General features: G+C 46.8%; 1 protein-coding gene and 1 long non-coding RNA gene across 5 annotated transcripts; one reads left to right on the top strand and one right to left on the bottom strand.

Moving 5' to 3' along the window:
- Nucleotides 1–545: 545 nt before the first annotated feature.
- On the bottom strand, nt 546–24,587 carry LOC129638505 (glycine receptor subunit alpha-4). The gene is made up of 9 exons (XM_055562987.1): nt 24,517–24,587; nt 19,599–19,729; nt 19,256–19,323; nt 18,384–18,607; nt 18,175–18,257; nt 15,965–16,105; nt 12,878–13,092; nt 7,290–7,439; nt 546–836 (listed from the first exon to the last, which is right to left on the bottom strand). The coding sequence occupies exons 1-9, from the start codon at nt 24,585–24,587 to the stop codon at nt 546–548; spliced, it is 1,374 nt and encodes a 457-aa protein (XP_055418962.1).
- Nucleotides 5,617–7,743, top strand: LOC129638509 (uncharacterized). 4 transcript variants are annotated; one of them, XR_008707862.1, is made up of 3 exons: nt 5,617–5,834; nt 6,683–6,755; nt 7,320–7,743. It is a non-coding gene; the product is annotated as an uncharacterized LOC129638509 (long non-coding RNA). The 4 variants fall into 4 exon arrangements; XR_008707863.1 differs by having other exon boundaries at nt 6,683–6,788; XR_008707861.1 differs by lacking the exon at nt 5,617–5,834 and adding an exon at nt 6,048–6,225.
- Nucleotides 24,588–26,826: the final 2,239 nt, after the last annotated feature.

Genomic DNA, 26,826 nt, shown 5'->3' with positions numbered 1-26,826 from the left:
CCAAGCTGAGTAGTGGGGAATCTGTCCCCTTGCCTTCCTCCCAGGGTCAAGGAAACCTGACTAAGTCACACAGGGCAGCACTTGGGGATGGGAAAGATTCCTGTTTGGCCCGTGGTAGGAGGGACAGAGGGCATGGTAAAGGTCAGACTCTGGGTAGGAGGTGGCAGGGCAAAGATTGGTACAGGTTAAGATGACAAATGCCAGAATCTAGTAGCAGTGTTCTGAATATCCTCTACCAGAGAACTTAAAAACAGAGAAGCTCCAGTCAGGGTTATCCTGGCCACAAGAACATAGCCAAACCTTACTTTCATGAGAAATGGGATAGTATATGGAGAAAATCTGGATGAAGATAGGTGAGCCATCTTTCTAAGTACAGCCACCATTGGCACCATGCATTGTAGCTCCACATAGCTTTGGGATTGGCTGTTGAAGTTCTGAGTAGGAGATCAGGAAGGAGCTGTCCAAGCCCTTGATGGAATCTACTAGAGAGGGAAAGCCCACAAGGGGAAAGCAGGAAGCCAACAACTGGACTCTTAAGCTCCTATTCACAGTGCCTGGTGGATATCTTCTGACCGTAGCACTTTATAGACAACCCAGTAGAAGATGTTGAAGATGAGGAAAGTGAAAGGGAAGACAGCACGGGAAATGGTGTCAATCCTCTTGGCCTGGTCCATGTAGAGTTTTCGCATGGTTTCTCCTTCCCTTAGAAGTGGGGCTGGAGGTTGGGGGCTATAAATGCCAGAACCTTCCATTGGACCTCCATCCCTTGCCTGCAGGCAGTGGCCCAGGCCATAGCCACGGAAATAAAAGCGACTTTCACGGATGATATCTTCTTCCTGGAATTACATGGAAGAAAAGGCAGAATTTGAGGTCACAGTTCTAATGTAGAAGAATAGAGACCACACCACACAAGTATCTCAGGTGATGCTATGCAGACAGGGTAGGTGGATACACAGGCTCATTGCATGCTTTTTTATGGTCACAAAACTACTCACAAGATAGATGTACACTAAGCAGCTATACATGGTACGTATGGTATATGTTTATGATTCCATTTGCAGATAAGCCTTGAGCTGCCTTTTTAAAATGCGTAACATCATTTAGAGCCATCTAAAACCCAGGAAAGTGCCAACTCACTGTGAGAGGCACATCTCAATGTCAAGTTATCTCTGACTGGTAATAAACAGAATAAAGAGAACAATGAAACCTTTAGAAAGCACAGCTGAGATAGTTAGACTTGGAAACTTGACTTTAATGACTTCCAAAAGCTGAAGAATTATGTTTCCTTGTACATAGTATCTTTAAAAAAATGTTTATCTCTGAAAATTCCAAAAGTTTTAAATAACCTAGTGGGTTATCTGAATTAGGGTAAAGCTGATTATGCTCTTGCAGATGTGTGTGCTTCTAGGGTAACATTTATTACCCAATACACATTCCATTCATGTGCAGTACATGAATTCTGATGAACACATTAACACTGAAGAGGTAAATTTTATCTAAGCATTAAGTAATGTAGCAGACTACACAAAGTTCATTTGTCCAATAAAAATGACAACTGACAACCTTAAGTAGCTACAACACAGCTGGGAGTTAGGAGGTAAGGCCAGAAAGATAGGTGGATAGAGACCTAGAGAGAGATGGAGAGGGAGAAAGAGAGGAAAAAGAAGAGAGAGAGAGAACCAAAGCTCCCGAGTGATCAATAGAACTTTAGGTTCGATGCACGATACTGGATGCTTGGGGCTGGTGCACTGGGACCACCCCAGAGGGATGGTACGGGAAGGGAGGAGGGAGGAGGGTTCAGGATGGGGAATACGTGTATACCTGTGGCGGATTCATGTTGATATATGGCAAAACCAATACAATATTGTAAAGTTAAAAAAAAATAAAAAAAAATTAAAAAAAAAGAGTCTTTCAGGGCCTAATTCAGAGCCTATTTATTGTTGGTTTCTACAATGGCAACCCACTCCAGTGTTCTTGCCTGGAGAATCCCAGGGACGGGGGAGCCTGGTGGGCTGCCGTCTAGGGGGTCACACAGAGTCGGACACGACTGAAGTGACTTAGCAGCAGCACACAACCTCAACCCCATTTTGTCTCCTTCTAAAGGACACACTGCCATCACAAGTGGTGGTTCACAACCTGGAAATTAGACCTAGGACAGGTAAGTATATACTACAACCTAGGAATACTTCATTCAAAGATGGTTATAATTTTTTAAAGTATCAATGTTTATAGCAGTAAAAGCTTCAGCTATGTAAGAAATAACCTCTTGTGGGATGGTACCAACTATCTTCTCAGTTTGCCCAGAATTGAAGTCTTCCTGATACTTAGGACTTCCAGTACTAAACAGAATAAGGCACATGTATATATTGAATGGACGTGACATATATACATAAAACGTAGATAAAGTAGATTTTACACATGCTATGCAGTTAGAAGGACATCATAGGGTGTTTATCCTGGGACCTCTATAATTATAGTAACCCATTTAAAAGTGGCTTCATCAATGAGATGTTAGTGTGGTTGGTCCCATTAATCCTTGATTATCCTAGCACTAGAAGGCCTAGCCTGTCACTGGGCATCAGAGGTAGACAAGCTCAGGTCAGAGATTTGTCAACAGATCCTATCTCTTTCTCTGCCTGCTGCAGGCTCATACATGGGAAAGGACATCAGTCTGGCTCACCGCTGTGTGCCCAGTGCCTAGCACAGTGCTGGCATCTGATAGGCACCCAGTAGATATTAGTTGAATGAATGAATGGACTGATGAGCCACATGCGGAATACAGGACAGGGAATGGCTTTGTTCTCATGAAGCCAGCATCCTCTCAGGATCTCAAACTGAAGAGTCTACTCAGAAGAGAATCTTAGCTACAGAGTGCCTGGCAGAAAAAACAATTGCTTCCTGCCCCACCTCTGCACAATGGCCTGAGGCCCCTTAAAAAGAATGGCATAGTTGGCATAGGGAAAGGTCTCTCTAAGTCTGCTCACCAGAGAGCCTTGCTACCCAATCCTTGATTTTGCCAGCCTCTGTGAAGAGAGTTGTACACGTGTGCATGCATGCATGCTGAGTCAGTTCTGTTATTCCTGACTCTTTGCAACCCTATGGACTGTAGCCCACCAGGCTCCTCTGTCCCTGGGATTCTCTAGGCAAGAATACTGGAGTGGGTAGCCATTCCCTTCTCCAGGGGATCTTTTCCACCCAGGGCTTGAACCTGTGTCTCCTATGACTGATGCATAGCAGATGGATTCTTCACCCCTGAGCCATCAGGGAAGCCCTGTACATGTGTAGGCCAGAGGCAATTCACCCTTGTGGTGGTGCTTTGACCCTGAGTTGTCGTGGTGGGGAAACCTCAGCTCTTTCGTTTAAGTTCTTTACACAACCTATCACCATAGGCCTTGGCTCACTTCACCTGTATTCTGTAGTTCATTTTCACACTGTTTCTTCATGACAGGTTGTGCTGGATCCAATTTATGGATGAAGAACCATAGGTAAACAAAATTTCTCCCAAGTAAGTGAAAAATGTCCCTTGGACTGCAAGGAGATCAAACCAGTCAATCCTAAAGGAAATCAGTCCTGAATGTTCACTGGAAGGACTGATGCTGAAGCTGAAACTCCAATACTTTGGCCACCTGATGCAATGAACTGACTCCTTGGAAAAGACCCTGATGCTGGGAAAGACTGAAGGAAGGAGGAAAAGGGGACAACAGAGGATGAGATGGTTGGATGGCATCACCAACTCGATGGACATGAGTTTGAGTAAGCTCCAGGAGTTGGTGGTGGACAGGGAAGCCTGGTGTGCTGCAGTCCATGGGATCACAAAGAGTCAGACATGACTGAGTGACTGAACTGAAGTGAAAAATGAGGGAGTAAATAAAATGAAGTTTTCTTTTGCTTTCCAGTTCAGAGTCCCTCAGACTCCCTGTTCCCCATTGCTCATCCTAATCCCTGTAGATCTCGAGCTAGAGGATACAAGCATGGAATGTATTTGTTTGCAGAAAGCTCTGAAAGAGAAAGTTAAATCCAACTTTTGCTATTTCTGTTTCTATAGATCTAATTATTTTCCCTTTTCTCCAATCACAGTAAACCTAAAGAGAATTATTTGGAACTATTTTTCAAGCTGGAAAAAGCTATTTCCCACAGGAGAGGAAAAAAATGGCCAATAGTATAAGTCACCCTGGGCTCTTTAAAAAAACTTTTTTTTTTTTTTTTAACATATTGTACTTGTAGTTGGGGTAGCAAAGATGAGTGGGCTAAAATTCAAGGGTGAGGGTCCTGAATTTGGGTATTGCTTATTTAGGCCAAATTCAGAGGTGTGTGCGTGTTTGTGTGTGTGTTGGGGAGGGACAGTGGAGAGTTAAACTCCACTTTGTGGCTTTCATGCTTCCCAGGTGGTGCTAGTGGTAAAGAATCTGCCTCCCAGGGCAGGAGACACAAGAGACACGGTTGGATCCCTGGGTCAGAAAGATCCTCCTGGAGAAGGAAATGGCACCCCCCTCCAGTATTCTTGCCTGGGAAATCCCACGGACAGAAGAGCCTGGCAGGCTACAGTCCATAGGGTCGCAAAGAGTCGACATGACGGAGCACACTAAACATACTTGTGGCTTCCATGGCTGTTGAAATGGAGCATTTTTGTGGCAGATATCTATAGGGGAGGAGGGCTGGGGAACTAGAGAGGAAAGATATTCCAAAATCAAGCAGGGATGGGAATGCACAGTGTGGGAGATGAGTTGTGAAGATGGGAAGGATGGATCGATATTGAGTGATGTATATTGAAGTGAGGAGAGGAGATTGGAGAATGGGGAAGGGTCCTGGGAGATGGAAAGAGGCAAGCAGGGTTCTGGGACCAAGTTCCTGAGAGGATTGGGCAGTATTTTAAATTTCTTCCATTTCTCAAGTTATTCTGTTGATAATGGTAAGGCTTTTTCTTCTGTCCATCTTGAAAGAGAGCCCTTGCCAATAAGTCTGCAAAGATTGGCGGACTGGATTCTGTGGCTGCTGTGTCCAGAACCTAGTGCCAGGGCCTGTTGAGGTTATAAAAAATAAGAAACAGACCCTTCTGTGTGAGGCTTCTAGACTAGCTAAGAAGACAAAGCAGAAATGTCTAGGAAAAAAATAAGCTATCTTAGACTGTGACATGGAAGGAGACCACTACAAAGTGCAAATGGATGGTTGAGATTTGGGATTTGAGAAGAACAAGATGAAGTCTGGAGCTTGATGAACAGCTGGCTGACTTCTGGAATACTCCTAACTTGCTCTTGGCTAAGGGATCCTTGAAAATCCTATGGAGTCTCTCTCTCCCTTAAGAGGGCTCCTCTCAGACTGAAAATCGCTTCTCTAGCTGGAATAGCAGGGTCCAGAGAGAGGTTCTAGAAATGAATCAACCCTGTATCAACTTTTTCAGCCTGCTCACTGACCTCCAGGATTTGGCTACATTTCTTCTGGGATAGCAATGACTGTAGGAAACTCAAAAAGGGACAGAACTAATGATACAGGTAATGGTTTTCAGGTTTTATCTATATTCATCAAAAGCCTGGGCCACTTTGAGGCAGGATCCAGGTGCCTAAGCAGGGCCCAGGCTACTGTTATAACTATGTAATAATTGAGCACTGATTATGACAGGCTTCATTATGAGGTCAGGATCACCCTGTATATGACCAGGAGGGGATAGGCTGTGGGCAGTTGGAGGTTGGAGAGGTGCAGGGAAGGAGGTGGGACAAGTGTCACCCTGGAGTAGCTCTGCAGCGACTGCAGCAGTCTTCTGTTACCAGGACACCTGTAGAGGCAATTTAGCTGGGAAAAGAAGTCTGGAATGGGTTGGCAGACTGTTCTTTTCTAAGGTAAGCATGGAGAAGGCACCAAGATTAAAACCCCTATAAAGATAAGATTTGGGTACCCGTGGGCAGGTTTGACACAGCTAAGGAGGTGGGATCAGTTAACTTACAAAAGGGTGCATCTACTTTTCTTGCCCTTCTGCCAAGTCCATATGTTTTTTCCCCTGAGCCTCTGCCTAGGATGCTGCTGCTGGATAGGAAAGGCTTTTAGGACTCTTGATCGGTCCTACTCAAGGAGGTGCAGTTGTGGATCACTCCACTAGAGGGCGTGCTTCCCAGGCCGCAACTCAAGGACTGAAGCCGGGAAAAAATTGATGAATTCCGACGAACCACTAGATGAGACAAGAACACTGCCCTCAGCAGAAAGGACCTTAGCAAGGAACATGAAATCCCGGAGGTAGCTTTTGAGATATTTTTAGTGCAGACATATGGTAAGGGTACTCCAGGAGCAGCTGAAATGGGAGGTGGGGCTGTTAGGAAGAGAGAAGAACCTTAGAGTTAGAGTGGCCCCAACAAGCTCGAGCCAGTTTGCTTAGATAGATCATTGTTTTCTTTCCCCACCCAGAGATCATATGTGATTTAGTGCCTCCAGATTAGGCAGTAAACAGGGAGTTGGAGCTCAGGATAGGCCAGAACTCGGTGTGTCTGATGATTAAGTGAACCTTATGTAGCTCAGCAAAGGCGTTTAGTTTTGCTCATAACTGGGCACTTCCTTCTGTGACAGTGGCCCAGGCACTTCTGTTGTCATGACAGTGTACCTAGCACCTATTGTCTGGGCAATGGGCCGGGGTGGGGGAGGATGTACTGCCTCTGTTGTCATGAGGACAAGATCCCTACCTACTCTGCTTCCCCAGGTGATCACAAACAAGAATGAGAGAAAATAACAACTCATGCCTAACAAATCTGATGCACCCAATGGAGACCAAGGTGAAGAAATGAAAAAGCCAGAAGATGCAAGTGGTAGTGTTTAAACTAATTCCAGCTTAGTTATGGTGGGGACCCTTTATAATGCTCCCCTAGAAAGGCACCAATGCCTGACTTGAATTCTTAACCACCAATCAGTATACGACAACCTGGGGTACCTTCCTCCTGGGTGGGAGGAGAGTCAGGAGCAACCACTACTAATTCTCAAAGCAATCTCGTGGTAAGTCAGTCGATAAGGTTCTAATATTGGCTAATATATTTGCAGTGCTTACTATGCAGGGGAATCTGCCCATGCCCTTAATTTACTCTGCTAGACGGCCCTACAGGAATGAATGTCCCATTGGACAGATAAAGAAATGGAATCAAAAAGGTTAAAGTACTTAGCTTATTTGTGACCAGCCTGGGACTAGAATCCAGGGTTCCTGACTGCCTGTCTAGTCCTTGCACTCTAGATTGAGTCTTGGTTTTGGGAAGGAGTAGTAGGAAGGAAGGAGTCCAAAGGAGAAAGGAAGTGGGCTCCTCCCTAGTTATGCTCACCATGCGGTGGCGCCTCTGCCTTCTTCGAAGTCGAATGAATTCCTTATGCTGACGAGAGACAAAATTGACAGCAGCGTACTCCAGCAGGGCAGCGAACACAAAGAGCAGGCACACGGCCATCCAGATGTCGATTGCCTTCACATAGGACACCTGCAACATCCATCAATGGAAGAGTCAACCTTCCTCGAGTTCTTTCATGGCCTCTTTACTGGATTACCAGCCTGCATCAACTGCCTGCTATTCTGCAGCTTTATCCTGAATTTCTTGTCGTGTTTAAAGGACCTTTCCTTGATATGTCCCATTATCTGAAGGACCACCCATCATGCTTCACCCCTCTGCCCTCTTCACCCTCCACTTCCAGCTACTTTTCCTGCCTATACTTCTTTTCCTTCCTTTCTTTCTCCTTTTTGAACTTCTGCTTCTGCTTCTTATTGTCCTTTTCATTCTTATCCTCTTCTGATTCTTTTCTTTGAATAAAAAGCAATGAACATGAATGCTGGATTTCTTTGCCTTCTGTTCTGTCCTAGGATAACACAGCTGTGGTGGTAATTGGGCAGGGTGTGTTATTCACAAGTGAGACATATGAGGACATTCGAGGCCTAGAAGGGAAAAGTCTTAGCCAAGATTACCCAGTGAGAAGATGGCACTAGGGCTTAAGGATTCTGGGCATCAATTTAGCAATGCTGTAAATTACCTAGGTTGCAGTCTCAATACCAGACTATGAGTTCCTTCCTTTCCTTCCTCCATGTCTATTCTTCCTTTGACCCTATGATTTTTCCCTGACATTCTTTGCAAGAGACCCTGGTGAGGATTTGGAATGAGTGGAGAACAGGGGCCTCTTCTCTCACAATGAAGAGCAGAACAGGGTAGGGATCCAAATGGGGTGCACCATCCACCCCCTGCTATGGATGTTTCTGTCATTTCAAGAATGCTGGCTTCTGCCTATCCGGTCCCTAGTGGTCTCCTTTACTACCTGCCTTGGTAGCTTTCAGGTACCATCAGCCCTCTGTATCCATGGGTTCTGCATTTGAGGATACAGAGGGCCAAACATAAGGGACTTGAACATCTGCTGATTTGGGTATCTGCAAGGAATCCCGGAAGTGATCCCCCAAGGGCACTTGAGAGATAACTGTACTTTTCTCTCCCATTTCCTTTGTGAAGATTAAATGCTCACTTCTCTTGAAACAGGGTTGTGGCTGGGTGGGACCAGAGGGGAGGGCAGAACTCAGGTTTATGAAGTCCTTCCACTTCCTCAATCAGATCACCTCCTTACAAAGTTTTGAGCGGCTAAGCTCACCTTATGCGGTTCCCCAGCAGGAGTAGGATTCATGACAGGCAACTTCTTTCACCAGCCTCTGCTATGTTGGACATTGAGGATGTTGCACACTCCAGGTAAGGAGCAGGTCTCACAAAATCTTCCACCTCAGTAGCTCTTAATCAGGGCTGACCCCCACACCCATCTCCCTGCACCGCCCCCCCCCAACCAGGGGCATTTCAAAATGTCTGGAGACATTTTTGGTCGCAGTTTTAGGGTGGTGCTAGCAACTGGCTTCTAGAGGCCAGGGATGCTGCTAATATCCTACAGTGCACAGGACACCACCCCTCCGCCAACTCACACAACAAAGAAAAATGATCTCAACCAAAATGATGATAGTGCTAAGATGGAGAAACTCTGCTCTATTTCTTTTAGGGCAATTCTATTGAGATGATAGTGGTGGGTTGCTAGGCAACCCTGATTAAGCATCCCTTGGTGTTTCTACTTTGCCACCTACAAAGAGGGCCTCCTATTTCATTTACCATCTCCCAGTCCCACTGTGCCCCCAGGGATGTTAAGTAAGTGCTATGAAAATCCACAATGAGGTAATGACAGGGGAGGTCCGTGAAGGACTTTGGATCATCAAAAGAAAAGGACACCTTAAGAAGCAGGAAGAAAGTCTTGTTAACAATAAGTGTCAACAATGCACCTTAAATATCTCTAGAAATCATCCACTCACTATCCTGGCTCATCTGAAGGATTGCAACAGCTTCCTAAACAATCTCCCTGCATCTCTGCTGGCCACTTACAATCTGTTCTTCAAACAACAGCCAGAATTTTGTTTTCAAAATGTAAGTTTGATCATATTACTCCTCTGCTTACAACCCTTCAGTGGTTCTCCACTATCCTTCTGATATAGGCAGTGCTCCCCTCGGCATGACACCTAGCTCCTGCCTACTTCTTCAGCTTTACCTTGTCCCTTGCAATCTATGACCCTGCCATGCTGATCAATTTCAGTTGTCTCCCAAGGGGATCATCTCTTTCTGTGTATCTTTCCTTCACCTTGATGATTTTTACTTAAATGTCCACTTTAGATACCATATCCTCTGAGAAGTCTTCCCTAATCATCCTGGTCTGGGTTGATTGCCCTTACTGGATGTGCTCAGGTTACCTGCACCTGAGCATCCATCAAATATACCTGGCTCTTTCCTTCACTAGATTGTAAGCTCTTCAGTGGCAAGGACTATTTCTATCATGTTCGCTGTTCTATCTCCAGTGCCTAGCTAAGAGCCTGGCACATAGTATCTTTTGAATTAATGAATAGGTGGATGGTGTATTTGTCTCTGCTAGTTCTGTTTGCCCTCTTAATCTCCTTTGTTACTACCTGCCCCAAGAGCTGTGACCCATTTAGATGACAGGATTTTGAAAGAATTGGGTTCCTCCTTCCTGTTTCAACTTTAGGTCTAATCTGTCAGTCTCTAGTAGAAACTTCCATTAAGCCCTTCCATTATACACTGAACCAACTGGAAGTTGTATAGATCAAGAGCCTGGCAAAGAGACAATGATGGGTGCCTTTGGGAGCCCTAGCCCTCATAAAGGCAAAGATGGAGTGGCTTCCAGTAGCATGGGAAACGGCCATCCCAGTTGAGTTCCCTTACAAAGTGACCCTCGGCTGCTCTCATCCTGGACACTAGACTAGTATTGGGGGTGAGATTGCTGTTGCTTTCAAAAGCCCCTGATCTGGCCCCACATTTTCCCTTGGGGCTCCCATGAAATCTAATGTTGCACAAACTCAAGAGTGAGCAGAAGCTCTCTGACTTAGTCCCTTGCTCTGTGGGGCTGGCCAATGAAACTTTTTAGTTTAGGGTCTATGCCTGCGTACTTTGCCATTGGCCAATGAGGACAAGAAAAGGTCATCAACATAGAGAACAGACTTATGGTTGCCAAAAGGGAGGTGGTGGGGTAGGGAAGGACTGGGAGTTTGGGATTAGTGGATACAAACGGGTATATATAGCATGGATAAACAACAAGATCCTACTGTATAGCACAGGGAACCATATTTAGTATCCTGTGATAAACCATAATGGAAAAGAATATAAAAAAGAATGTCTATATATGTATAACCTAGTCACTTTGCTGTAAAGCAGAGGTTGGCACAACATTGTAAATCAACTATACTTCAATCATATATATATATATATAGAAAAGGTCATCAAAATCTGATGAGAAGGTACCAAATACCACAACCCCCACCCCCAACCAAACAAAACCAAGCAATCCTCCAATAAAGTACATTCTTTCTATATGAGAAAACAGAATGATTCCTGGGAGCAGATGGATGGTGTTTGCTCACAGGAGGGGACTGGAGAAAGGAGTTCTCTCAGCAAGAATAAGGCATAAACTGAAGCAACTCCCTGAGTTAGAGGAGAATCTCCTTATATGGCAGCGGCAATAAACTAGGGCAGGGTTCTTAGGTCTGAACTACTTTTCTTCCTCTGGTCTCATGCAAGGCCACTACCACAGCCCCATCTGGCCCTGTAGGCTTCACCTAAGCCCAGTCTGCCTCTCATAGCCTCTTCAATATCCTTGCCATTTAGAAAACACACTTACAGGCCTACCTCAGAGATGTTGTGGGTTTGATTCCAGATCACTACAATAAAGCAAATCGCACAAATCTTTTGGTTTCCCAGTGCATGTAAAAGTTACGTTTACAATACACTGTAGTCTAGTAAGTGTGCAATAGCATTATGTCTAAAAAGACTATATGTATACTTTAATTTAAAAATACTTTATTGCTAAAAAGATGCTAACCATCATTTAACAACTCAGGGTTGCCACAAACCTTCAATTTGTGGGGGAAAAAAAGCAGATCTGCAAAGCACAATAAAATGAAGTGCCATAAAATGAGATATGCTTGTATAGGAAATTATCTCTGACAATTTTCCCTGTGACATGATCCTAATCTCAGCTTTGTCACTATCTGTCCCTAGAGGAACTTAGGATCATCTCAAAGGTTTCCTGGTGATTCAAAAATAATTGAGAGCACTACCAGCTGCTTTAGGCCTAGGTCCACTACCCAGTCCTTTTCACCTAGACTCCTAATAATTATAACAATAGCTAACACTTATTGAGTGATTATTATGTGCCAAACACCATTCTCTCTGTTAATACATTATCGTATATATTTCTTGCAATAACCCTATGGAAGAGGTAATATTCCCACGTTACAGGTGAGGAGACTGAGAAGGAATTTACCTGAGATCACCATTAGCAAATGATGAGGCTGGGACTTCAATAAAAATCTACCTGTCTAAAAAAAAAAAACAAAACTACCTGTCTCTAATCTCCTATTCTTAACAACTATTGCCCCACCACCCCAGTATATAGGAAATTTGTAAATTCAGTCTGAGTGTCCAGATCACCCCCTGTTTAAGTCCCCAGTAAAAGTCTTCTTAGGAATAAACACTGGGAGATATGAGATCACAGGGCCTGGTTTCCAACAAAACAGAGCAAGAGGGAACATATTCACTATAAGAGCCATAAAAACTGTGTTGTTTCGCTTTCCATTATTTCTCCATGGCATAGTACAGTGCCTGGTACACAGTATGTGCTCAATAAATATTTACTGAATGAATGAATTAGCTTGCTCCCTGATCATCTCAGAGCCTTGCTGACTTTAAGGACATTGAGGTGATGACCTCTAAATTCTGTTTATGAAGACATGAGGCAGGGAAAACCTGGGTCCAGTCCCATCAGCACAAATCTCTCTGTGTAATCAAAATATCACCTGGCCCTAGAAAATCTGAGTCCACTGACTTTAATTGCTATTTGCTGCCTCAAAGTTTTCTCACCCCCAAAGAAGGGACATTGTCTCTAGAGCTCTTCATGATAGTATCTGATTTCTGACATAGTGAGAAACAGACATCAATTTAAAATCCTTGTATTTCTTTGATTGTTCCTTGTGAAGTATGACCTTGAGAAAGTCATTCTATCTCTCTGGGCTGTAATACCCTCATCTGTGCCACGAGGCAATGGGGCTTTCTACTTGCTGAGGGTCTTTTGATCTTGGACATGCTAGTATTTCCTGATGAAAGTCAAAGTCAGCACTGTCTACTCATTCCCTAGCCAGACAGCATCTGCAACCCCAGTCTTCACACTGTTTGCAATGGTATTAGCAGTGTGTTCCAGGGGAAGAGAATGCAGGACACTTGCTCTTGCTTGATGGCTCTTCTCTACTTTAAATCTGAGGAAAATAGTCAGTGGGAGGGAATGGGGGAATGAATGGGAAATGGGGAGCTCTGTGGCAAGCAAGGTCCCTGGCATGTCTCTTCACCTTAGGCAAAGAGGCCCGGGAGCCAGAGCTCTGAGTTGTCATGGTGAGCACAGTGGTGATGCCTAGGCCCACTCGGGCAGGGGCAGCATCCATGTTGATCCAGAAGGAGACCCAGGACAGGATGACGATGAGTAGGCTGGGGATATACATCTGAATCAGATAGTAGCCCATCTGTCGTTCCAGGTGAAACTTTACCTCGATGCAGGTGAATTTCCCTGCAAGGAAAGAGGTGAGGTGTCAGGCCGCAGGTTCCCAGCCAGCAGCTGAAACTGAGAGGCAGGAGTAGGGCAGCCCTATCTCTGTGGGCCAGCCTCTGGGCACCTAAGCTGGGTCAATAATTGAGCCTTTCAAAATGGTCCCAGGTCCCAGATGTATGTTTTGATGAAGCTCTCAGAGTAGCCAACAGGGACCTGACCTCTTCTTGCTCCAAGCACTTTAGTTGCCAGCAGAAGGCCTTCCCCATGACAGTACTGAAAGAGGATTAAGAGTGGGAGGACTCCAAAGCCAGGCTGTATGTGTTTGACTCCTGAAGCTTCTGCTCACTAACTGTGTGACCTCAGGTGAAACACCGAAGCTTTTAAAGTTTCAGTTTCCTTGTCTATAAACTAGAATAACAACAATATCCATTCCATCACTGGACAATTGTAGGAATTAAGTTAGATGATGCATTTGAGGTGTTGAACACGTAGGCAGCTGGTACTATTCTCATGATTAACAAAGCGATGAGCCTAGACTCCACTCCAATCTCAGCATCCTTGCTGGTGTGTCCTGGGACCCCTGAAGCTCTCCAGCAATGATTCACTGAGATAAACACTGCCTGTGTCTTAAGCAAGTAAGAAGAGCTGGATAGCAAGTATCTGGAAACAGTGTCCAACAGAGACCAGCTCTGGACGGTGGGCAGCGAGTTCCCAGACAGCACTGGGCAGCAGCGTTCTATTCCACCAACAAAAAGTGTGTTGGCCCCGGGCAATGTACCAATGCTCTCCTCCTCTGACAGTCACCTTCACTTTACCCTGCTTCCCACGCTCCAAGGCTAAGAAAACACTAGCTCAGAGCTTCCCCTGGCAGTAGATGCTTAGGATAACCAAGGCAAAAAGCAGAGGATACGTATGTTGTTCTTTTATTGTGGCCTGGTCTTGCTGTTAGCAGGCCTGATTCCTCAAGGTTAGTGATTTCATCAATGACTGACTAAGACTTTGTCATGCGTGTGATGCTGTGATCTCCCACTGAGTCCACCTCACTTCATCCCACCCCAGGCTTCTAGCCATGAAGTGTTTTTGATATCTGTATTTTCTTTCTTTTTTTTTTCTTTTTGATGATAGTGCTTTTGTTTTCCATGACAAAATGGAATATGACTTGTTTAGCATAGAAAAAATGTGAGAGGTAGAGAGGGAATAATAATATTCATAAACTGACATTTATCAAGCCCCTACTAAGTGCCCTGACTTTATATAGTTTATCTCATTTAAACCCCATAGCAACTCTTTGGGGCAGGTAAAATTATTATTTCCCATTTTACAGGTAGGGAATGGAAGCTCCTTTGAGATTATGTTTCTTGAGGGTTCCCAACTAGTAAATAGTGTGGCCAGAATTCAAACTCAGCTCTATCTGATTCCAAAGTTCTTGCTCTTATCACACTGCTTTAGAAACACTTGGTGCTATTTTCTTACAGGATTTTTAAACAAATGCTTTTGGTTTGTTTCTTTCACCACAATAGAATCATTCTGTGTATACAACTTTGAATCTTAACCTTTTCCACTTGTATTTTCCAATGTTGATATAAATGCCTTGAAAGCATCCTTTTAGACCTCTGGATAATATCCCAGCAAGCAGATGTGCTATGTAATTTATTTAACTTCTGCCCTATCGGTAGATATTAAGAGCAGTTCTGAGTTTTTGCCAGTATAAAGTGACCCAGGAGCCCTCTTGGGGTCTAAAGTCAATATGATTTTTTGGAATATTTCCTTAAAATAAATTCCAAGGAGTGGAATTCCTGGATCAACAGGTAGGGAAAAAATTTAGGTTCCAGACTAAAGTTTCTTAGTGTGCCCCCTGGACCACCTGCATCAGAATCTTCAGAATTTGTGTTCAAATGCAGATTTCTGGGCATCACTCCAAGCACATGTAATCAGAATCTCTGAGACGTAGAACCCAGGAATCAACATTTTAACAGGCTCCCCAGGGAAATATGATGCACGCCAAAATTTGAAAACCATAAGTCTATATACAAATTGCCAGTTTTTTTTTCCTGAAAAAGTTTACACCAATTTCCACTCCCACCAGCATTTTCTAAGTTCAATGCCTCATTCCTCTCCCCAACTATCTGCACCCCTGCATACACAAACACATATTCATAGGCTTGCGCCCAAAGCATATCAGCACACCATTGGAGGGACCCAGGATCTCCCTTCTTCAGCTTGTGGCCCCTATCTCAGCGTCACAGCTCTTCACAACAGCCAAATGGTAGGTGGAAATGAGGAACCTACAGCGATTAGGGAAGCTGCAAAAGGAAAGTGCTCAAGCTGGAAAAGCAGCTGCTCTTCATTTCCTGACCCAGTTTTCACACCTGGGAAACCATGTCAGTTCATGAGACTTGGGGACTGGAGATACAGTGGCAGGGGGTGTGGACAGTAAGCCAGCTGGTGCCCTGAATTCTGTTCTCTCCTGGTTCAATGTAGTCATTGAATTCTCCCAGATGTAGAAATTCCTCACTTTCCACATGAAGTTGGCCTCAGAACAGGTGGAACACTCCTGCCACTCACTGACACAGGCCCATTTGTTCTGCAGCATGTGATAGGGACAAGAATATGGGCTTTGGTGGTGGAACATGGGCTTTGAATTTGAAATCAGTCATTTACTAACTGTGGGACTTGGATAACTGATTCAGTTTCTTAGAATCTCAGTTTTTTCTTTCTGAGAAATGGGGCTGATCACCGCTGCCATAATGAGATAAGACATATGAGAAACTTAGCACGCCATCGGGCACAGATTGGACCGTCAATAGAGGCCAGCTGCCTTGCTCCTTTCCCTCCCATTTGGAGGCCCTTTGTGCAGCCCACAGCCAGTAAGATCCTAGGTTTTTTTTACCTGTGTTGTAGTGCTTGGTACAATAGCCTAGATCCTTCTCATCCCGCAAGATAAACTGAGGCAGAGTCAACCCCTCGGCCACTTGGACAGCAGGAGCATCTTCCAGCCACTCAAACATGAGGTCATTCATGGTGTAGCCAACTGAAAGTGAAAGAGATGGCAGAGGGCTGCAGAGTGTGGGTGTTGGTTGGGGGTAGGGAGAGGATTAGAACTGGCAGGAAAGAACAGATGAGGACTAAGACCTGGGTTTTAGGAGTTTCATGCTCATCTGGGAAAGAAAAACCATTCTGAAGAGGGTACTTGATCAACTGCTTCATGTGCCCAGCCTAAGTGGGTAAATCAGGAAGATTTCAGATTCCTCTCCTACCTAGTTTTCAAGCATTAGAAAGTCCCAAAGATAAATTATTCTGACAGACCTAGAAAGCACATCAAGAGGCCTGGAAAGATGTCAAGGAACCCAGCTGGGAACCTCCTGCCCCATCTCAAACCCAGGGGAGTAAGCATGTGTACTGACCACATACCTTGAGCTGAGCCAGCCTTGGAGCTGGGGCTTCTGCCACCTCACTCCAGGGAGGAGAGAGCTATTTATACCCTGCCAGCCATGCATGGACCAATGTGCATACCACAGACTCCTAGCCAGGGCCCTGAACTGGGGCAAACTGAAAGCTAACATCAAAAGTGCCAAGTTGCTCACGGAGAGCTAGAATTTCGTGAAGGCTCTTGCCACATAGATGACTATATTCACATGTTGGGTAGAAATGGGAGCAGAAACACAAAGGCTGACAGATGTCCAGTGTAGGGCCTTAGCCCAGAGTAGCTTTGTGACTTTAGGCAAGTCACTTCCCCTTCTCTAAAATGTTCCACTTATATTTCAGAGGAGGTAATGAGGACTTGGACGTGAAGGTGGTTTATGAACTCTAAAAAGCAGACCACATAGGACAAATTCTATCCATCACTATTATTATATGTTAGAAACAGACAGACAAGAATTTTCTGAGGATCAAAAATGCATAACTCCTGATCTCGCAGTCTCACTTGCCCAGGAGATGGCGAAGAAATGGACATGGGCGATGTCCAGTCTTGTCATCCTTTAGCTTCCCTGCACTTGGGACAGCCGCTGCAGGCTGTCACCCTATGCCCTTGGTAGCCCTTGGCTGACCTTGGTGCCCTGGGCACTGTCCTATGCCTAGAACTGTCCTCTCTCACTTCTCTACAAAAGTAATCTGTACACACTGCTATATGTAAAATAGATAAACAACAAGGGCCTACTGGATAGCCCAGGGAGATATATTCAGTATCTTTTTATAACCTATCATGGAAAAGAATCTGGAAAATAATACATATATAATGGAATTACTTTGCTGTACACCTGAAACTAACAAAACATTGTAAATCAACTATGTGCTGTGCTGTGCTTAGTTGCTCAGTTGTGTCCAACTCTCTGCAACCCCATGGACTGTAGCCCACCAGGCTCCTCTGTCCATTCTTCAGGCAAGTATACTGGAGTGGGTTGCCATGTCTTCCACCAGGGGATCTTCCCAACCCTCAGGTCAAACTCAGGTCTCCTGCATTGCAGGTGGATTCTTTATTGTCTGAGCCACCACGGAAGCCCAACAACACTGGAATCAGTAGCCTATCCCTTCTCCAGGGGATCTTCCCAACCCAGGAACTGAATTGGGGTCTCCTGCATTGCAGGCGGACTTTTTATGAGCTGAGCTAGCAGGGAAGTCCAAATCAACTATACTTCAATAAAAAAAAAAAGTTGCCTATGTTCACAAAGAATCAGGGTTCAAAGACTGCCCCATCCCTGACAACTCTAGATGTGTATAGGCATCTTGAATATGTTAACTCAAAGGAAGTAAAGGTAGAATTACTGCAGGCACTGTGAGAGGGAACGTATCTCTGGACACAGGAGGTACTCCTCAAATGGCATCCAGCCCAAGCACCCTGGTATATAAGGTTGGGACCTTCCCATCCCCCAGCCCTATAGGGCAGCCAGACCTGCAAATAGCCAGGGAATGGAAAAACACATTAGACTGGGTGTTCAGGAGCTCTGGCTTCTAGTCTTACCCGGGCCAAGATCTGACTGTGTATGTTTGGGGAAGTCCATCCCCACTCTGGGCTGCCTTTCTCCTGTCTGGAATATCACGGCATGGGGTTGACTAGTTGGTATCTCAGGCATCGCTCTGTGACTTTCTAGGGACACTTACAGCTCTCCAGCTGCATTGTGCAGGTCTGGATGTCCATGGGGAAGTTCTTGAGGTCCATCGGGCAGGACAAAATGAGAGTCAGCCTGGCAGGGACAGGAAGAAAGAAATCAGGCTGGCTGAGTGTGGCTCAGCACAGCACAGGGACCTTCCCCCCACCCCTCAGCCTCTGCCCCTTGCCCCGAGTTCTCCTGGCCATCTACCAGCTGCACCTGATGCTGTAGAGCACGTTTCCATTCTTGAAGATGCGCAGCAACTTGTTGTCTGTGGTCACCTCGTGGAAATTGGCCCCTTTCTCATTGGCAAAGAACAGGTCTGGCTTCCAGATTGAGTCCAGCATGGAGGGATCAAGGTCCAGCGAGTCATCAGGATATTCTCGGTAGGCCAGGCGTGGATCGTTCCACTGCTGTCGCAAGAAGACATTCACCCGGTAGTCCTGGGAGGGGACAAAGATGGGCCCATCAGAGGCAGTGTTTATTGCAGGGACTAGCAAGCTTACCACAGGAGGGCCATAAGGAGGAAAATGCTGGGAACACATCTCAGGGGAAGTGCGCATTTTCCACTGGAGAAGGAGACAGGCTTGGGCTGATATGGCAAAGATGGGAAGGGAAAAGACATTTATTAAGCTCTTACTATGTGCCTGAGTCTTTGCTAAGCGCTTTCTTCATATGCATCATCTTATTTAAATCTCACCTCAACCCTGAGAGGAGAGTGCTGTTATGATTCCCATTTTACAGATGAGGAAACTGAGACAAAGAGAGGTTTAAGTAAATCTGCCTAAAGTCATACAACTATTATATGGTAGAGTCTGAGATTGAATGCAGGTTTTTCTGATTAAAAGCCTGTGCTAGTCTTGACGCTATCTTCCAAACTCGACCATCTGCTGCTTAGGCTAGTCTGCCTTTAGCCACAAAAACCCTGGGCTGGGGAAAGATAAACTCCTAGTGACCACCTTTGGACATCCCATGGCTTTAGCCATGACACTGAAACAGGGAGAGGATGGCAGAGGAAAGACTGGCTTGCTATCTGGTGGGCTTCTCCCATTCACACTAGAGAGGTAGTGGGGGGCATGGAGATGCTTTACCATGGTAGTCTCGGTGACGGAGCCAAAACTGTTGATGAAGATGTTGCAGGTCACATTCACAGGTGGGCCTAAGGGTAGCAAAGCACAGCCATATTGGTAGAGCATTCCAGGAATCTGGGAGAAGATTCCAAGACTGCCTCTCTGAACTGGAGGCCAGGGCACTGCTGGGAGAAGGCAGTGCCTGGCACACAGACCCAGGGTGATGGGGTGGGGATGCTCCTTCTGAGCTGTGAGTGCTAGACCTGTTCCCCAGCCTCCTGGCTCTAAGGTAGGCAATGGGGGTGGCTCAGTGTCCCCAAAGGGAGTGGGGAGGGGGAGGTTTTGTAGGATGAATACTTCTTACCTTTAAAATTAGGCCGAATCCTGGCATCATACCCAGATGTTCGCCCCATAAGCTTGTCCAGGAAATCAGAGGGGGACATGGGCTGGGACGCCTTGGTCCCAGGTTTGACTTCCTCTTTTGCCAAGGCCACTCTGGACAGGAGAGAGTTAATCACTGAGATCAGTTGTGTGTGCATGCGTGCTAAGTTGCTTCCATCATGTCCAGCTCTTTGTGACCGCACGGACTGTAGCCTGGGGCTTCCCCGGTGGCTCAGCAGTAAAAGAATTCACTTGCAATGCAGAAGATGTGGGTTTGATCCCTGGGTCAGGAAGATCCCCTGGAGGAGGGCAGGACAACCCACTCCAGTATTCTTGCCTGGAGAATCCCATGGACAGAGGAGCCTGGCAGACTACAGTCTGTGTGTGCTCAGTCATGTCCAACTCTTTGCAACCCCATGGACCATAGCCCACCAGTCTCCTCTGTCCATGGGATTCTCCAGGCAAGAATACTGGAGTGGGTTGTCCTGCCCTCCTCCAGGGGATCTTCCTGACCCCGGGATTGAACCCGAGTCTCTTATGTCTCCTGCATTGGCAGGCAGGTTATTTACCACCAGCACCACCTAAGAAGCTGGAGATCAGTTATATTCTACTTTATTACAGATCCTTCACTTCCCTGTTCCCACCCCACTTTGGCTGGTCTCCATATCAGTGAGGAGATTAGGAGATGGGTTTCTGCTTGTCCACTTGCAAATGAGAAGAACAGAAACAGCCATAAGCCAACACAGCAGCTCACTAGTCAGTCCTAGACAATTGCTTTCACATATATTAGATCTTTTTGCTCTCACAGTGCTCATGTGATGGGGGCAAAAACTGTTATTTCCATTCTACAAGTGAGAAAACTCCTTCCAAAGAAGGAGTGATCTGTGGGACTGGAAATCAGTGCAGCCACTGTGAAAAACAGTATGGAGTTTCCTCAAAATATTAAAAGTAGAACTACCATATGATCCAGCAATTCTACCTCTGGGTATTTATCCCCAAGGAAACAAGATTACTATGTTAAAGAGATATTTGCACCTCTCCCATGTTCATAGCAGCATTCTTTGTAATAGCTAAGACATGGAAAGCACCCAAGTGTACATCAACAGATAAATGGATAAAGAAAATGTGATATATACATACATACACACAGTGGATGGAGAAGGCAATGGCACCCCACTCCAGTACTCTTGCCTGGAAAATCCCACGGATGGAGGAGCCGGGTAGGCTGCAGACCATGGGGTCGCGAAGAGTTGGACACGACTGAGCGACTTCACTTTCACTTTTCCCTTTCATGCATTGGAGAAGGAAATGGCAACCCACTCCAGTGTTCTTGCCTGGAGAATCCCAGGGATGGGGGAGCCTGGTGGGCCGCCGTCTATGGGGGTCACACAGAGTCGGACACGACTAAAGTGACTTAGCAACAGCAGCACACACAATGGAATATTACTTAGTCATAAAAAAGAAGGAAAATTCTGCCATTTGCAGCAACATGGACAGACTTGGAAGGCATTATGCTAAGTCAAATAAGTCAGACGAAGACAAATGCTGTATGATCTCACATATAAACATGGAATTTAATACATAAATAATAGATAGATGGATGGATAGATAGATCAGTCAATCAACTAACCAAAAGAAGAATGACTTGCCCAAAGTCTCACAGCTGAGGCCTCATCCAGTGTTTTCTTTCTGATGGTGTCTTTTTTTTAATATAAATTTATTTATTTTTATTGGAGGTTAATTACTTTACAGTATTGTATTGGTTTTTGCCATACATCAATATGAATCCGCCACGGGTATACATGTGTTCCCCATCCTGAACCCTCCTCCCACCTCCCTTCCCATATCATCCCTCTGGGTCATCCCATCTTTTGGACTCTGATGGTTTCTTGAACACACTCAAACATGAGTGACAGAATTAACGTAGCTGTGGCCACACTTTGTACATCTGGCCTAGCCAAGGATGGGAAGGGCTCAAGGGCAACTGACACCCCTAAGAGTTGGTTTCAGTTGTTTGGCCTTCATGCTGATCTCTCAAGGGCTAGGACCCAGCTTCTGGAGAGGGCAGTTTGGCTTCTGCTCCAGCAAGAAGCTACATTCTGAGCTGGACCTCAGTCCAGGCAGCTGCAGGCAGATGAACTTGCCTTCGCAATAATATAGGCAGAAAAAAGCAGGGCTCTAGGAGCAAGGGAAAGACTCCCAGTAAAGAAGCCATGCTGCAAGTCAACTCCCATCTTATCTCCCTAAGAGCTTCATTTCAAGGAAGGGGCCAGTGTGCTTTGGCCTAAACTAGAGGCCAGCCCTCTTTTCCCCCGACAGGTTTTCCTCTAAGGGGAGCAAAGTTTCTCCCATATGCCTGCTTGTCTGCTTACCAGCCAATAGCTAGACCAGGGACCAGGAGTTCAGCAAGGGCTTGAGGGCAAGGGTGGAACTGAAGCTAGACTCCTGGCTGGGCCCTGTGCCTCCTGCTCCATCCTGCTGTCATCCCTAGAGCCAGCTCCCCTGTGCTGGGAGGTGAGGTGACTGCTGTCCTGGGTCTGAGTCTCCTTTGAGCCAGTGGGCTCCTCTTTCCCAGTAAATCTATGCACCTGCCAGTGACTGATATAGTAATAAAAATAGCTGAGGCACCATGCTAAACGCTTTATCTAGTAGAGTTCTCACATGAGTCCTCTCAATAAGTACCATTATTATCCTCCTTTTATAGGTGAGGAGTGCAAGATGGAGCAATTTGTTCATGATCATACAGTTTCTAAATGGTAAAGCCAAGATTCCCACCCAGAGCTCTTGACTTCAAAACTAAGCCTATCCACAGAGGTAAAGAACAGACTTTTGGACTCAGTGGGAGAAGGAGAGAGTGGGATGATTTGAGGGAATAGTATTGAGACATATACATTACCATACGTAAAATAGATAACCAGTGGGAGTTTGATATATGACATGGAACCCAAAGCTGGTGTTCTGTGACAACCTGAAGGCGTGGGGTGGGGAGGGAGGTGAGAGGGTGTTTAGGAGGGAGGGGACACATGTATACCTATGGTTGATTCATGTTGATGTATGGCAAAATCTATCACAATATTGTAAAGTAATTATCCTCCAATTAAAATAAATTAATTAATTAAAAAAAAACTAAGTCTATCTACTGCAGTACTAAGATACGAGCAGCCCCAGGCAGGCTGCCAAGGAACCAGAGTTGGGGAAGGTCAGTGGCAGCCTCACTCTGACCCCTAGAGTCCTGCCTTCTCAAATCCCAAGAGCAAGAGGAAGCTCTTACCCTGGGAACAGAGGCCACCTTGGCCCTGAGCAGGGGTTGCCAGAGCAGGTGGCTTAAGCATGCTCTGAAAATCCAAGGAGGCGCTGGTGCAAGCAGAAGTCATCCGTGGCTTCACCATGGGATGTCCACACTGGCCAGGTGCTGCTGCTAGCCGTCTGCCATCTGCCCCCCGCCCCCAGGGAGGCCACATGGACCTGAGTGTGGAGCAGCCAGAGCCTTGCCACCGTCCTCAGCTCCACTCTCATGTCATCTCTCCCACTGGCCCCAGTCCCAGGACTGGCTGTGAACTCAGCTGTCTTGGGCCCCAACCCCGGTGGCAGCCCATCTTTTCCAGGGCTACCTCATTTGTGGACCTGAGAGCAGAGTCATGGTGTGTAGACTCTCCTTTCTCCCATTCATTCCTGGAAAGTTCCAAACACTGGCAGGACTCAGGAGGCTCCAGAGCTGGAAACCTTTCTCATGGAAGGCCCTGGGATGGGGCAGTGGGGAGAACTCCAATTCTGTTATTGGGTGCCCAAGTGACCTTGGCCAGGTCACCTGCCCTCTCTAGGCTTCAGTTTCCATAAGTTCAATGAAGGACTTGGGCTCAAGACTTTCTAAGGGCTAACCTTGCTCTAATCACCAAGAGGGCTTTGCTGCCACCAAAGCCTGGGCCTTAGTATAATTTCCCCTCCATCAGGGCCAGCAAATGCCAGCTGCGTGCCCCCTTCTGCCTGCATCCTCATATCAGCTCCAGCTGAGCTACCATTGCCATTCTACTTTGGGCTCCTTTTCACTCTGAAGAAGTTTATTCCCTCCCTGCCAATCCCACTGAATCCCTGCCTGCCCGCTCGTGTCTGCCAGCACATGAGAAAGAGGCTCCTCAGAGGCAAGCAGTCCTGGGGTGCTCCCTGAATGAAAAGGAGGATGATATTGTGGTGGCACTCACCCACCTCCACCTTGGGAGGCACTCTTCTGACCAGTTCAGCCCAGGTCACAGCCATCTTTCCTCCAGCATCCCCTGTCCACCTAGCTTCCCCTGTCCACCTAGACTGCCCCTGCCCCCTGCACCAGCTAATGAGAAAAGTGGGAATCGGTGGGGGGGCATTCATAGGGAGCCCAAAGCTTGTCTTGCCCCAAAGTCCAGGAAATGATGGCCACATAGTACCACTCCAGGGAGCAGCCAGGTGTTCCCTGGGCAGGGTAGGGAGAGTGCAGAGGGGCCAGGTTTGATCAGCCCGGCTTCATCCTAATGTGGTTTGGGGAAAATCCTGGCTCGTTGTAACCTTTTGGGTGAGCAGCTGGCAGAGGTTGGTGTCATTTGTAAGGATTTGAGGAGCGTGTGGTCAAGTTGGGAGGGAGATAGGGTTGGAGGGCAGGACAGATGGCTTCTGTTCAGGGGCTCACTCCCTAGCCCCTACCCTGACCCAGGAAGCTCTCACCCATGCAGAAGCCTCCCCATCACCTCTGGGGCTTTGACATCCTTCACAAAAGGCTCCTGGGATCTCAATGGAGGTGAGTGAGTCCGCCTCTGGAGCCATACTATCCATGGGCTTTTGGCAAACTTCAAGGAAACTCTGCCGGAGCCCCAGTTGCCCCCCTCCCCAGCCCGTGTTTGCATGCATCTCCTTCTCACCCCCACTCAGCTCACCTGAGGAGGACCTGCCCTGGCAGGGTCCAGAGGAGAAGGAAAGAGAGGGTTGCTGGAACAAGAGTTGTCATCCTGTGGGGACCCTGGAGTCCTTTTCTCAGCCTGGCTGCCAAGGTGAGAGGGGATACCCCGGGCAGGAACGCCGAAAGTACAGATCCTTCTTCCTGCTCAGGCCGCTCTCGCAGGGAACCTGAGGGGGGCCGGGCTAGGAGTGGCGTGCTCTCTCCCCACTTCTCTCTTCTTTGCCCCGTCCCTCTCTGTCAGGGGGCCAGAACTATTCCCCTGGAAGTGATCCTGACACAGATAACCCCACCGGCTCCTGCTCGAGCTCGCCTGGGGCTCCGGAGGGCCTCAGCCTGCCTGCCTGCCGGGGTGCTGAAGGAGATTCTTTTTGGGAAGCAATCACTCTCTAAACCCCGGAGAGTCTTGGAGGAGATGGGGGAGGGAGACTGTATGAAGATGTTTCCCTCCCTCCCACCTTCCCCTGAGATGCACCCTCTAGAAAGCAGCAATTTAAAGGCACAGTCGCCAGCAGCTGGAGTCGGGTTCAGAGCGAGTCCGTGTGTGTTGTGTGCCGGGGAGGAGCTTGGGCTGCCGCTGCAGCCTGGAGAGGGGCCGGAGGTGCTCTGTCCAGCTTCTAACTCTCTGGATGGAGGAGTGCCTGCAAGCTGCCTTGCTTCCCCCACCTCCCCAGCAGTTTCCCTTTTAGCCTGGAGCCAAGCGGGGGCCAAACTCTAGTCTTAATGATTTTTTGTAAGGGGGAGAAACCACCGGAGAGGGTTTAGGCAGAGCCACTGGGTATTCTCCAGGTGACAGTTTCAGGGCTGAGAGGAGGCAAGAAGGAGGAGGGGAAGGGCGGGGGCAGCTTTTCCTCAACTCTCTGGATGGAGACAGGGGGATGAATGATGCACAGGAACTTGGGAGTCTTCTTCCTATGTCTGCCTGCCTATCAGTCAGTCTGTCTCTCTGCCTACTTGCTCCATCTCCTTCATCCTTATAGTTGCACATCCTCTTTTCTGCCTACTTCCCTCCCTCAGGTCATCTCTGCTGAGCTTGTGGGCTCTCTGTAGCTCTCTGGAACCCCCTTTTCCCCAGACTGGCTAGGCTGTGAGGAGGAATAGGGCAGAAGCTGGGGCAGGGCAAGCCTGGCACACAGCAGGCTTTGTAAGCTTTGGAAGAGTCAAGGGGACCAAGAGCAATGACCTGGCAACCCCAAAGCTTAGGATGGAGGAGAGAGCTGGGGAGAGTGGACCACCCACCCCTCCTTGCTTCTCATTTGCTTACAGAGTACGGCTGCTTGAACAGTTCTTTTCCTGTCAACCCTTCCCCAAACTTGCTCAGCACCACCTGAACTGCTCTGGTCTAGGACTTCTCTGAGTGCCTCACCCACTATCGCTTCCTCTCTCACTTTTCTCTTCTTTCTTCCTCCCTCTCTTTCTGAAGCTTTCCTTCATCCATACTCTCTGCATCTCCCTCCCTGTTTCTTTTCTGGTCTCACCTTCTAGGTCTGTTTCTCCCCTTCTTTCACCCTCACTTTCTCTCCATTCCCATTTGTTTTCTATCTCAACCTCCCATTTTCTCACTCTCTCCTTTTAAGCTGTGGCCATGAGAAGCCAAATGTTTTCATGTTTTCTTCAGTGGAAACTCTCATGACAGCTCTTCTGAGTTCTTGAGGGTGTGCTGGGCCGGGGGCGAGGTGGGTGCCACTTTCTTAGGGTCAATACCTGAGCCCCACCAGAGAGGGATGTGTGGAGACTGTGTGCTCTTCTAACAGGATCCATCAGCTACTTAGAGGGATTAAAGACAAGGCTACAATGAGTAGAACTTGTGCTGCATCTCCTTTGTGGCTGTGTTATTATTAAAGAAGAGGAATTTTTAAACGACCAATGAAAAGGAAAGAAGAGGATTTTAAAGATTACACACTGAAATGTTGATGGGGGAGCTGGGCTTTTAGAATTGGGACTGGAAACATTATAAGCCTCCAATCATGCCTATATGGCCAGTAAATACAAAATACAAAGTATTAATTTACCTAAAAACATTTTTAGTGGCTCTATCATCTGCTTACCCTCCTGCCTTGTTTTCTCTAAGCATCACAACCCCCAGTCCTTGGCCGGGAACCAAGCCTTACAGCACCTCTCAGGGCTGAGCTCCAGGCTAGGATGCTAAGGGGGAACGGGAAGCAGAGGCACTTGATTCTTTGTTTAATTCGCTCCCTCTGACAAGCCTGATCATGTCATTTCCCCTGCCTCAACTGTTCCCTATGGCTCTCAAGCTGAAGTTCAGGGAGTCGCATGACCTGGTCCCTCT

The sequence above is a fragment of the Bubalus kerabau genome, chromosome X (assembly GCF_029407905.1).
Source record: "Bubalus kerabau isolate K-KA32 ecotype Philippines breed swamp buffalo chromosome X, PCC_UOA_SB_1v2, whole genome shotgun sequence".
Classification (NCBI taxonomy): domain Eukaryota; kingdom Metazoa; phylum Chordata; class Mammalia; order Artiodactyla; family Bovidae; genus Bubalus; species Bubalus kerabau.
This window is presented reverse-complemented; position numbering and strand designations above follow the sequence as displayed.